The sequence below is a fragment of the Carassius gibelio genome, chromosome A8, assembly GCF_023724105.1.
Source record: "Carassius gibelio isolate Cgi1373 ecotype wild population from Czech Republic chromosome A8, carGib1.2-hapl.c, whole genome shotgun sequence".
In the NCBI taxonomy this organism is placed as follows: domain Eukaryota; kingdom Metazoa; phylum Chordata; class Actinopteri; order Cypriniformes; family Cyprinidae; genus Carassius; species Carassius gibelio.
This window is the reverse complement of record NC_068378.1, coordinates 24283677-24297747: the sequence shown is the minus strand read 5'-3', so window position 1 is coordinate 24297747 and position 14071 is coordinate 24283677. Positions and strand designations below refer to the sequence as shown.

The 14071-nt window shown below is 35.4% G+C and overlaps 1 protein-coding gene across 3 annotated transcripts in view; it reads left to right on the top strand.

The window, feature by feature from the left end:
- Positions 1 to 13803, top strand: part of LOC128018964 (FYVE, RhoGEF and PH domain-containing protein 1) — a 49944-nt gene extending 36141 nt beyond the window's left edge. For all 3 annotated transcript variants that reach the window (XM_052604887.1, XM_052604886.1, XM_052604888.1), the window contains exons 7-17: positions 2799 to 2937; positions 3132 to 3190; positions 6131 to 6277; positions 6377 to 6469; positions 6560 to 6639; positions 6835 to 6865; positions 6962 to 7063; positions 7970 to 8098; positions 8182 to 8340; positions 8436 to 8582; positions 9409 to 13803. In XM_052604887.1, coding sequence (XP_052460847.1) covers positions 2799 to 2937; positions 3132 to 3190; positions 6131 to 6277; positions 6377 to 6469; positions 6560 to 6639; positions 6835 to 6865; positions 6962 to 7063; positions 7970 to 8098; positions 8182 to 8340; positions 8436 to 8582; positions 9409 to 9678 — 1356 coding nt within the window. In that variant the 3' untranslated portion in view covers positions 9679 to 13803. The remainder of the gene's footprint in view (positions 1 to 2798; positions 2938 to 3131; positions 3191 to 6130; positions 6278 to 6376; positions 6470 to 6559; positions 6640 to 6834; positions 6866 to 6961; positions 7064 to 7969; positions 8099 to 8181; positions 8341 to 8435; positions 8583 to 9408) is intronic.
- The last annotated feature ends 268 nt before the right edge of the window (positions 13804 to 14071 follow it).

The window sequence follows — 14071 nt, the reverse complement described above, 5'->3', positions numbered from 1 at the left end:
CATACATAAATATTGGATGATATACAGTACTATTGTTCAGAGGTTTGCGATCAGTACGATTCTTGTTAAAAGTATTATTTTACATCATAACTGCATATTGTATTATAAAATATTCATGAGGTAAAGAGAATACAGTAATAATTAAATTAAAGGTGACCCTAAGTCTCTCATATATTTATATATGCACAAAACATACACTGCAATTCAGAAGTTATATTTTTTTATAATTTTAATTCAGCAATAATGCATTTAATTTATCGAAAGGTAAAGATGTTTATAATCTTCAAATAAATGCTGTTCTTTTAAACTTTTTAAGTAAGTATATGATGACAGTGTCCACAAAAATAAATAAATGTTTTTGAGCAGGAAATCAGCAATCATGTGACACTGAAGACTAACTTATTTAAATTTCACAATATTGCTATTTCTACTGTGTTTTTCATCAAGTAAATGCAGCCTTGGGCAATATAAGAGCAAACATTGAACGATAATGTATATTTAAACAATATCTCTTGATTGCATCCAGTATTTTATATATATATTTTTAAATGACTAATCTAACTGCAGTGCATTCTGCTATTTCCTTATCTGGGAAGAATACAAACAATGCTGCATTTGATTTAAGGCTAAAATAAGGTATCTTAACGTGGGCTTTTTTGTTATTAACTTTGTATCTAGTATGCTTGCAGCTCAGTAGAGTTTAAAACAGAGCGCTGAAGAGATTTCAAGTGTAGAAGTATGAAACGACAGTAGGAGTTAGAATAAAATTTCTCTTTAAAATTCAAACTGTGATAATGTCAAGGCAAAAAACGTTTTCTTTTAACATGAAGTGGAAGTCAGATGTGGTGAGTGCTGTTGAGCATCACACTCTCAGCTCCAATGTGTGAATATGAGAAAGTCTTCCCAGCTCCCTCACTCTTATAACGAGTGTTAATTGCGCCCAGCATTGCATAATTCACACCCGTGGACTGAGTGAACGGAGCGTGTGTTAGTCATACAGTAATCTTTTCACCAGGTGCACTCCACCAAATTCACCTTCACAGTCTGAGACAAGAGCGTTCATGTTAAAAATGAGGTGAGCGCTCCCACGGCTCAGCCACGATAGAGTGCGTCAGATGAAACAGAGTCGCTGTGGGTGCGGGACTGTTTTTGGGGAGTTGTAGGTTATGATGAATACTAATGGTGCAACAATCAGGCCTGGTGCTGCACTTCAAACGTCTCTGGTTGCCACTGTGTGGAGAATATTAAGAGAGCTCAACGCCCAGCGCCTGAGATCACAGCACTGCTGGAAGGAGATCAGGCATGTCACGCACCGGTTACACTACCCATGAATCATCTGGATCGGGCTCGCCCGGGCTTTGGGAGTTAGCCTAATTGTTAAAGACAGCATGAAAGAGCATTCATTCACTTTTGCAACATGATGTGTTTCACAGTGAAACTAAATATTTAGTGGGAAATAAAGTAGGCAGAGACTTGATTTCTTCCAGAAGGATTTGATTGCACTGGGAAAAGTAAAATTTTTAAAATGATTGCTCAGGAATTTGAGCAACCCTATAATTTTAAATATTAATCTAAATTAAAGTTTGGAAAAAACATATATCTAGGGAGCAAAGTATAGAGACTTGAGGATGTATTTTAATAATATACTTTGTTAAAATATAAATATTATATATTCAAAAATTCAAAAGTTTACATATGCTTGATTCTTAATACTTTGTTACAGCTGTTTTTGTGTGTGTGTGTGTGTGTATGTGTGTGTGTGATAGTTGTTCACAAATCCCTGAACAGTTAAACTGCCCACTGTTCTTCAGAAAAATCCTTCAGGTCCCACAAATTCTTAGATTTTCCAGCATCTTTTGCATATTTGACCCCTTTCCAACAATGACTGCATGATTTTGAGATCCATCTTTTTTTTACTGTGGTGTGTGTATGAAAGGTCTCCCGTTTGATAAATACATTAACGCAATTCTTGTCGAAAAAAAAATAGTTGGAAGCTGCAGTTGTGAGTGGGTTGGCTCTAGCTCCACCTCTGCATTAATTTGCGTGAAATATTTTTAACGAATTTACCTGAAATAAATAATCACATGCATTAAAACATATATTTTGACAGAATATATATGTCACTAATATATATATATATATATATATATATATATATATATATATATATATATATATATATATATATATATATATATATATATATATATATATATAGTGCTGTCAAATGATTAATTGTGATTAATCGCATCCAAAATAAAAGTTTTTGTTTACATAATGTGTTTGTACTGTGTATATTTATTATGTATATATAAATACAAACACATTCATGTTTATATATTTAAGACAAATATGTCATATTTCTACATTAAATATATTTATATATAATATAAATTAAATTAATATAAATTTGTACATGTAAATATTTGCTAAATATTTACTATTTGTGTATATCTTTATATATATAATAAATATGCACAGTACACACATATACTGAGTAAACGAAACGTTTATTTTGGATGCCATTAATCGCGATTAATCATTTCACAGTGCTAATATATATTTGTATTTTTATTATAGTATAAAACTTAACGTATAATATATAATGTATATATATTTAATGAAAGCATTTACATATAATAATTATGTGCACAGATAACTTTTGTTCACAATAAATATTAAGTAAATGGACTTAATCTTAAAAGTCTTTAAGGTGTCTGTCTTTGCAGACATTCTTGATGGGTTTGTGGTGCGTGGTTTATTTTTGCTCATTGCATGATTTTGTGTGTGTTTTGCAGAAAGAGGAGATGTGTGGGAATCTTACCCTACAGCACCACATGTTGGAGCCAGTGCAGAGGATTCCTCGCTACGAGCTCCTGCTCAAAGACTATCTTCACCGCCTGCCAGAGGACGCAGACGACTTCAAAGACGCTCAGAGTGAGTGCAGAGCGGTGGAGCGCTCAAACTGGCCTTATCTCCTCCACTGACCGCAGCGGCCCTCTTTCTGTTTCATTGGTGCATGTGCCTGGAAATATTGCATTGAAAAGATTCATGCAAGGTTAACAAGCCACGATAAAAGGCGAAATGGAAAAATGACACCTTGTGAATATCAAGTCCTTTATCCTTTACAGAATCTCTGGAGCTTATCGCCACAGCGGCAGAACATTCAAATGCTGCCATCAGGAAAATGGTGAGTGCAGCTTCAGACGAACCACACACACTCCGTCTGGGGTGAAAAGCAACACCGCTACTTAACATCCCTTTGTAATTAAACTTGTTTGCCTCTTTAATGTGAGGTCTGTTTTGAAAGTCTTTCATTTGAATCTGTTAATTGCTTATGCTTTTATTTTCGACATCTTGAGACATGAGACGCCTCCCTCCAAATAGACCTGACCTAAAACAGACAACGTCAAATCGAACGTTTTTATCATCACTGAAAACAAGCTCATAACCACAAAGTCTAAGTCTAATTGTGATCAGGCAATCAGTTTGAATATAGCAAGTAATATTTTATTTTAAAATATGCACACATTTACTCTTATTCACATGCTTAATATTTCAAATGCACAAAACGTTTCTTGGCTTGTAACATTCAGTTATGAATTGCATGAATCATGTACTGTAAATGACAGCATATTTTCAGAAAGCAATTCGAGTAGTTTTGCCATATGTACAATATATACTGGATACTGGATATATGTAATACTATATGACATATCTTTATTATAATACTTGAATAATATATACTTTAGTGATATGTATAATACATCATGTGTTTGAATATACATTTCAAGTAGTTTTTATTTTACTTGTATTTATATTATTAACATATATATTAATAATATCTAATTTACATATTAATAGACAGATAGATATATAACATTGTTTAATAATATTACTTTAATATCACTAAAGTTTAATAACATGTATATTATGTATGTGTGTATGTGTGTGTATATATTTATTTTTTCATAAACAGCATGCACAGGGCAGCAGTGTTGGGCAAGTTACTTTTAAAAAGTAATTAGTTACAGTTACTAGTTACTTCTTCCAAAAAGTAACTAAATTAGTAACTCAGTTACAAATTTTTAAAGTAACTAGTTACTTAAGAAAGTAACTATTGCGTTACTTTCAAGTAAAATTAAATTTTAAATGCTCAAACGTGACCCCACCTCTACCCCTCTTTAAAGGAACTTAAAATACATGTGCATGTTCAATTATTTATGATAAATCTGAATATTATAATGAAATGGACACTTAATACAATACATTATTAACAGAAACATGAAACATTGTACACACATCTAAAAAAAAAAGTTGCTGTGGGACAAAGTGAGACTAGCCTCCAATCAAATGGCATGTATGTAGATATTATGTTTATATAGTGGATCAATGCAAATAACACGATAGATTTTTGGGAACTTTTGATATTTCCTTTTATTGTTTCTTTAATTTCTTGAAGGAAAAAGTAATGTATATACTTCTATTTAGAGAAGGCTACTTTTGGATTATTTGGGCTCGTCGCCATACCTGTCTCTCGTTGACTGACTGGCTTGTGTTGTTCGTTGTGTGTCCTGTCCTGTCCGATGATGGGTCGTTCGCGAATGAGCGTTACTGTGCGTTCACACCGCCGGCGTTGAGAGCGTCAAAGCGGCCGGAAGTCATTCATTTTCAATGTAAGCCGGCATCGAGCAGCGACGAGGAGCGGCGCGGCGCGACTTGGCCGTTGAGAGCGTCGAGGAGAGTTGAAATCAAGGCAACTTTATGGTAATGAGCTATGACGCGGTTGGGCAGCAACCAATCGGAACGTAGAAGTCCACCGCTTGAGAGGATTCCAGAGAACGCAGCTCCGACCATTAGTTCCCAAGCACAATGGAGGACAGGTTGATTATTGCTGTTTCAAGTTTGCAATAATCTCTGAGGTGTCCCTGTTTGTGTACAGGGACATAAAAAATAAATTAAAAGTGATACGTTGACCAAGGTGTCTGAGATTTGTTAATTTTAAGTAAAGGATCTTAATATTTCGTCCACAACAATATGTAATGAGGTTAACTTATAACGTTACCCTCCTTGTGGTTAGTCTGCACGAGATCAACAAGCTTGTTTGCTTTGCGGCCACTTTAAATACAAAATAAGCATTCGATCTACGTCAGAGCGTCTAAGCGCTCACGAATCTTTCTGCAGCGTCGTGAGCAGAGCGGCAAGAGCGCTTTTTGACGCTGTCGACGCCGGCGGTGTGAACGCACAGTTAGTGATGATGGATCGACTCGTTCGCGAATGAGCTTTTGATGAGTCGTTCGCGATTCGCGAATGAGCCGACTCTAAGAGCCGGCTTTTTTAGTTGAACTTCGGGAGCTGGCTCGCATATCTGAAGAGCCAACTCTATTTTTTTTTCAAATTTAGCCTATAGAAATTAAATAATTATGTAATAAAAATTGAAATATTATAGTCAAAGTCATTTAAAGAGCCGTTTGTGAGCCAAAGAGCCGGCTCTTTTCAGTGAGCTGAGTCAAAAGAGCCGAATTCCCATCACTACTATGCGTGCTTTCGAAAACCCGCCCAACTCTACCTCTGATTGGCTTACAATGAAATTTTACTCTACCTCAGCCAATCGTCAGCATTTATGCGCTTGTCTCGTGCTCTGCCCACTAACCAAGGAAGAACAGTAAAAAAAAGTATTTGCCTCTCGCTCAGAGATCTAGTTGGTCTGATGAAAAAAAAAAAAACAGCTTCATCATCAGTTATAGTAACGCGCCGCATTTTTTGGCAGTAACGGTAACGGCGTTATTAAGATGAGAAGAGTAATCAATTAGATTACTCGTTACTGGAAAAAGTAATGCCGTTAGTAACGCCGTTATTTATAACGCCGTTATTCCCATCACTGCAGGGCAGTCTTTTTTATTCTTCTATTGTAAAAGTACATATTAAAATATTTTTTAAAAATTACATAGATATAATTATTCATTATTATTATTACTATAATATATATATATATATATATATATATATATATATATATATATATATATATATATATATATATATATATATATATATTATGAGCAAATATTGGTGGGGAAAGTTGCCCATATTGATGTCTGTACAAACGTGTGAATGTTTTGTCCCTCAGGAGCGCATGAGAAAGCTGTTGAAAGTGTACGAGTTGCTCGGTGGAGAAGAGGACATTGTTAACCCGACTAATGAGCTCATCAAAGAGGGACACATCCTGAAACTGTCAGCCAAAAACGGGACATCACAGGATAGATACCTCATTCTGGTAAGTCAAAGACAAACATTAATGACACAAATCAGTTTTTTTCTTTGTAAAAATGTTGGTAGATCATGCATGTTTAACTTTGTTGGTCTCTCTCTGAAGTTCAATGACAGGTTGTTGTACTGTGTTCCCAAACTGAGGCTGATAGGACAGAAGTTTGGAGTGCGAGCGCGGATTGATGTAGACGGGATGGAGGTTCAGCGTGTTTTTATCTTGTTTACAGCATAATGTTCAAAATAAATCTGCTGTTATCAAATGGCTGATTCTCTCTGCGTTGCTTCACAGCTGAAGGAGACCAGCAGCATGAACGTACCGCGAACCTTTCTGGTTTCGGGAAAACAGCGTTCACTGGAACTGCAAGCAAGGTACGGCTGAGGGAATGTGCTTCTTCTGCTTTTAAAATCAGATCTGGGGTTGATTGAAAACCTCAGAAATGTTGTCTGAGCTTTTGGGCATTAGGAGAAAATACCCAAGATAAGCATGTCATCCACTGGAAAACAAGAGTAGTATGTGCGGCTTTTGGCATTTTTTATATGTTTGCTTTTTTTTCTTTTCACCAGTACGGAAGAGGAGAAGAGAGATTGGATTCAGGTAAGCTTTCCTTCATCACATCAGGTTCTCATATCCTTCGACTATAACACTCCTGCTTACATTATTAACAAATGTTGTTCACTTTCTTTCTCACAGGCGATCCAGGCCACTATACAGAGACATGAACAGACGCTGGAGACCTTCCGGATGCACAACTGCTCGTTTCGGGAGGAGGACTTCACTCCTCCAAACTCTCCGGTTAGTTTTTATCTTATCACTCACAGTGTTGTTAACTAAAGCTAAAAGTACAACTATTCAAAAAAAAATGTGTTCATTAAAATATAGCTAAAATGAAACTTCAATGAAATGAAATTATTTTTATATTTATATTAGAATTTTTTTGCTTAACTTCAAATATAAATGTTGCATTGGCAACCCAGGGAAATAAATAATTTGAAGTTGAAGTATTAAAATTACTAAAAGCTTATTCAGAATATTGATAAATACTGTAAATAGTATATAAATCTTACTAAAATAACACTAAAGCCTTATCCAGACCTCATTCAGATTTTAATGGTAAAATAAAATGTAATCTCTATCCGGAGTAAGTAAATAATATAATTAGTTTAAAAATATAATACAGTGAAAAAAAGGTAGTTTAATAAAAAAAAAATCAAAAAATCATTTGTTTATGGTTTCTGAACTCAGGTTGTAAATCATGATCCTAATCAATTCAAAAAAGATGCCAACTTAATAGCAAGGATATTATATATACTATATAATTAAAATATTTACCAGATAATATTGTATGCATATTTAAAGTGATTTCCACAGTATGAATGGTTCTTTGTAGATGAAAATATATAACATTTATAATTCACAAATGGATGGCCATATTTGGGCGTCTGAGGCATCAAAATGTTTGAAAACGCCAGGTTCATATGAATAAACACATAATATAGTGACCTAAATTATTTGTTTGATGCCACACTTAAAAATGTATGTAATTACATTAATTTACAAAATATCAAACCAAGTGGCATTTAATTTAAATCATAGTACTTTTTATCGCAAACACTGATGCAATGACATTTGAACTCATGTTAATTTTCTGAATATGTTTTGTGGCCGCTGCAGTGTTCTCTGACCGCTCTTTGTTTTCAGAATTGCTCAGAGCTTGGAAAGCGAGCGCCCACGCCGATCCGGGAGAAGGAGGTCACGCTGTGCATGAAGTGTCAGGAGCCTTTCAACTCGATTACTAAAAGACGGCATCACTGCAAAGCCTGTGGACATGTATGTTACCCTGTAACTCTCTTTTGACTCGACATGCTCCTGATGTGGACGTAGTGGGCTGACGAAGGGCTTCTTGATTTCAGGTGGTGTGTGGGAAGTGTTCGGAGTTCCGCGCCCGTCTGTTGTACGATAACAACCGAGCCAACCGTGTGTGTATAGACTGCTACACCATGCTAGTGGGAGTGCCACCCTCTCCGGCCAGTCTGAGCAACAGCGCACTGAGACGCCGCTCCATTCTAGAGGTTTGATAGCACATTTAAACTCTTGACATCTGGCAACCCAAAGCATGAAAAGCTAGTGGTGGTCTATATTTTTTTCTCCCCTTTTATTCCTACAGAAACAGGCCTCGGTGGCAGCTGAGAACAGTGTGTTGTGTAGTTTCCTGCATCATATGGAGAAGGGAAGTGGACGTGGATGGCAGAAGGCTTGGTTTGTTATTCCTGACAATGAACCACTGGTGCTGTACATCTATGGTGCTCCGCAGGTAAGACGAGGCTGCATCAACTAATCCACAGGTTTAAACACCACTATTATGAAAGTGTGTGTGTTATTGTATATTGTATATGATTTCTTATTTTTTTCTGTATTTTTGACAAGAATTTGAACCATCATGACTTTATGTAGAGCTGGCATTTTGGGGTCAGTGTGATTTATTTATTTATTTTTTATTCAGCGAGTAAATTGTTTGAAAATTGATAGTGAAGACATTTATAATGTTACTAAAGATTTCTATTTAAAATAATAAGCTATTCTTTTGAACAAAAATATGAAGCAGCGCAACAGTTTTCGACACTGATAATAATGAGAAATGTTTCTTGTGCAGCAAATCAGAATATTAGAATGATTTGTGAAGGATCATGTGACACTGAAGACTGGAGTAATGATGTTGAAAATTCCGCGTTCCGTCACAGGAATAAATTACATTTTAAAATATATTCAAAAATAAAAGAGTTGTTTTAAATTGTAGTAATATTTCACAGTATTGCCAGTGATTTTTAATCTAGTAAATGCAGCCTTGGTGAGTAGAAGGAACTTAATAAAACACTGAAATGTTATCAACCCCCCTGCCCCCAAACCTTTAAACAGTAGTGCATATGCTTGTTTGACATCAAAATTACATTTGGTCACATAAGGTTGCATTTGCAGGGGATGCATTTGACATGTATGTTACTGCCAGAGTCATGTGATCAAACTGATGTTTACACTAGGTGTAAACAAGGCCTTAGTGTTCATTCCGTGACTAATGCGGTTCACAGGGGTCAGTTAATGATTGACCAGTGAACTCAACCTTTCTCTCTCCATACGCACAGGATGTCAAAGCCCAGCGCAGTATTCCCCTCATCGGGTTCGAGGTGTCTCTACCCGAATCAAGTGACCGTCTAGAACGACGCAACGCCTTCAAAATGAGCCAGAGTCATTTGACCGTCTACTTCAGTGCCGACTGTGAGGAGCTGCAGCGGCGTTGGATGGAGGTCTTATCAAGAGCCGGCAGGGGTGAGGAGCTGCAGTCAAACGGTCCGATATCCGAGGCCCTTGAGGAAGAAGGGGAGGAGCCAGTACCTACGGGAGAAAGCACATGATTGGCTGAAAACATGATATCATTTTGCACACACAAGCTGTACAAATGTGACCACAGTGACAGGATATAATAGACAAACACACACACACACATATACCTTCTCTCTTACACACATCTTTATTAATTGTCAGTTGTAAATTGCATGAAATATCTACAGGTATTTTTCTCTGTGTATTGCTCATCTTGTGTGAGTAACCAGTGTTTGGAACAATCTGACAAAAGTGTGCACACTTCAAAGATGACTTATCAGAGGACACTTGATTACGTCCATCAACTCTTTCAGCCGCTAGAAGTTTCTTTGTTAAATCGACAGTTTCTGCCAAATCTCGAGGTGTTGTGAAGTGGTTTCTCGATCGAGGTTATGGTTTAGGAAAAGTGAGATGGTTCTACGGTTTGCTGGCTGTGCGTGAACGTTTGGTCTGGTTTCATGAAATGTTTAGGTGACTTAGAAGAGATTCTACAGTAAAATACCCTAGTTTACATAACCAGAAGCTGGAGGGAATTTTGTTGATTTCAAATCTGCTATGAAGAATGAATCTTGCCAATATTAATGGCAATAATCTGCTTGGTACCCTGGATTTCTCATTTCGATGACGTTACACATTGGCTATTGCATTCAGTAGTGAATTGTGACAGGACTGGCCACATGAACCGTTGTTCAGCTATGCAAGCCTGTGTACATGTGTGGTAATCAGGAACTGCTGGAACATAGCAAGAATATTTATTAAGCGGGTTTTAACCACTCACAACGACAGAAATATGTGCTTCCTGTTGAATCCACGGTCCTTCAGGTCAGAAAACACCAATAAATTTACTCTGCCACCTAGTGGACGCTGATCACAGCGCGCGCACATTCTAGGAGTGAATGTCAGGGAACATGTCAAGAAACTAAATTACAAACTTTTGCATATAAAGTAAATGAATCTTGATTTAATGACCGTTAAGATTTTTGTTGCACTGTGACATGGTTTAATAGTAAAAATCTCATTACTATAAGTTGAAATAAATTTTATATTATTTAAATTGTAAAATACATATTTATAAAGTGTAGTATTATATGATGTATTGTCATTAATTTATGCCGGTAAAAAAAAAAAACTTTGCAGTAATGAGAATCTGTTAAGAACTATTGAGAAAAACATGAAAACAAAACATCTTAATATGTCACAATGTAAAAAATTAAAACTTAATGGTGCTTTGGGGGTGAAATGTGTTGAAGCTGGTTTCTGCCATGGGATAAAAAATAAGATAATTGTGACTTATCTCAAAGTTCTGAATTTTTTCTTGCAATTCTTAGTTTATTTCTCACAGTTCTGGCTTTAACTCATAATTACAATATGTAAATTAAAAATTCTGAGAAAAATTTTGAATTGTGAGATATAGACTCACAATTGCAACAAAAGTCAGATTTATGGGACAAATGAAAAAAATAATAATTATGAAATAAAATTTACTTATATATTTTTTTTTATTCTATGGCAGAATCTGGCTCTCCTACAATGTGACCTGGACATGTTTTTGTGAGATTCACACCTAGGACTGTCCCTTTTGTTCAGACTGTACAGAAAAACCATTCAGAGGAGGAAAACATGTGTAATAGGAACGTTTCAATAAAGGGACTTGACAGGGCTGTCCCTACAGGATAAAAGAGATTTTATCCTGTTTTTTGAGTGTGCATCAGTGATTCTGAATGCAGTAGTGTTATTGCATTTGATAAGAATGCAGATAATATGCTGATTTACGGTCATGAGGGTGTGTTTGAATCGGGCTAGTTTTTATCGTTGTAAGCTCAATGATATCCCTGCCTTATTTAGAGGGGGTTTTGATAAATGTAGTATATATAAATAAAAAAGGTAAAAGTTTTGATGAGGATATCAAACGTTTTCAACCGTGTTGTATTTGTGTATGAAAAGTGCAAAAGATTAAAAGACAAATTCATTTGTAAATATAAGTTATTCCTCTGAGCCCAGTTTTGTGGGTTAGGTATTGTCGATGAGCTTCGGTGTTTGATCTCTGTTATGTGCCGTTTTAAATGGACTTCTGAGCATTGTGGTAAATTCCAGGTCAAGAAAAGCTTAAGATAAGACCATCTTAAGATTCTTTTTTTTTTTTTTTTTTTTTACAGAGGTTGATATTCAGTGTTTTAGAAAGAGCTTCATTTTCATTTCCTCTTTTGAATCCAGTTATTTGTCAAATGTGAACGCCTGATGACTCACTAAGAACTTTTTTGTGTTTGATATTGCTTTAATTTTGCTCTTTGTTGTCAAAGACATTGCTCAAGAAAGTGAAGGTGAATCAGTCGGTGTGTTTTCCCAGTCCACCAGCCTCCAGCCTGTCTGTGTTTTCCTTCCTCAGAGGTTTTTGGACTGTTGATGGCGTGGCTTTGGGACAGGGCTGTGTGTGTGTTCACTTCCATATGTTTACGACTTGTACTGGTCATTCCCAGATCCTCAGTTGAGCCTGCCAGTCACTCACGCTGACACACACATTCATCTTCCTGCTTCTCTCAGTATAATTGTTCTTGATATCCTGCCTTACTGATATTTTGCAATCTTGTGCTTATCTTCACATTGTTTTCCACAATTGCCTTTTGCCAAAGTATAACTGTGTACTAAATTGAAATGTTTATCACATATTTTGTTTCTTTACCTTTCTTTTTTGTTTAATGCTAATATTTATTGTTTCTTTTTTTTACTTGAGGTAGTAAACTTTGCAATGAACCAAAAGATGAACACTACCGAAATACAAAGGAAAAACGCTATTTGTTAACATTTGGGAGAATTTAAGTTATTGTTTCTGTGTGCTCTTAAGTATGTTTTAGTCCCACAATAATTGGAAGGTAATGCATGAAATTAGATTTTTAATATTTTGGTTTCTATTTTTCATCACTTGGGCCACAAAATTTATTTGTAAACTATTTTTTAAGGGATTTATTTCTCTGAAATCTCACAAAAACTACATTTTTCAAAGAAGATGTCGATGAAGTACACTGTAGTTAATTTTTAGTAAGGATATCTGAACAACTGTGCATTTTTATCTGACATTAAGAGTCATATACAGAAACAGAGGTGCTATTTTATTGTTTGATCAAGGGAATAGCTTTGTGTTTATAAATATATGATATAATGGGATCAGGAATTCAGTTTTCCTGCATAATTACATGAACAGGCTATAAAATGAGAGTTTTAGTCTTTAATGTGGAGGAAGAACAAAATGGTACTCTAAAGATTATTCTGTGTGGCAAGAATCATTTGGGAGAAACCATTACATATCTGTGGTGCAGAACAGAGAATTAAATTACATTGTATATATTGTATATGCTCAGATCTGCATACCAAAAGATTCCACGAACCGCATGGTCTGATGATGATGATGTAATCTGTTCCTACACCTGGATTTTCGACTTGAGTGTTCTGAATCTTGTTCACTTTTATAACCTAGTTCTATTGCACCAAAACATTTTGCCATGAGGATGATTACTTTGTTACACACCAAACATTGAAACCCTATTTATTATAAACCAGGGTTTGGTCAAGCAGTTTTTTATATGGAATCTAAAGAAAGAAATGTGGAGGCACGGACAACTGTTTGGCTCATAGATGTTAATGATTACTTTTCTACAGATGATCAACCATTTCTTCTCTTCTGCTCTCTGGCATCCTCACAGAATGAGCGCCTCCTGTCTTGTTTCTGTCTTTTTTTTTTTGCTGACTCTTCAAGTGATGTAGCCTACATCTGCAACAAATCAGCAGAAAGGGATTTGTAAAACATTGCCAGACAGCCCTATCTTCTCAAGGACGGTTCACATGTGTTATTGTGCTCAGAAACACTCTCTCAGACAAACAAGAAACGGCTGTATTACAAGCTTTGATATGTTTGATTCTTCAAGCCCATTAGCCGAACCGTCACAATATATGGCACAAGTATACATGCTATTGTTTTTCCTCAAGAAACCTGGTTTATTGTACACATAATGGGTATTACTGTTATTTTAAGTACTATTAGAATTATTATTGTTGATTAAATTAGTGGCAGGCCACTGGGTACCATTGTATGTTAATATCCCAATGAAATCTGTGCAAGATCATGAAAATGTTTATGAAATAAAGTAATAAAAGAACAAAAAGAGTGTCTCATTCATTTCAATTTGTGCCTCTTAAGGGTTTTTTTGTTGTGTTTTTTTTTTTTTTTTTTAAGTGTATCCTATTTGTGAAATGAACCAATAACATATACCTATGCCTAGGCAATAATAAATAATTAAGCTTAAATTAAACAAATATTTTGTCTATTTTTTAAAGGCACAGCAAATAAGATGCCATATTATATACTCAATTAAATCACAGATTATTAATTTCATCGTCAACATTATTTTAATTATATTATTATCTTCAGTC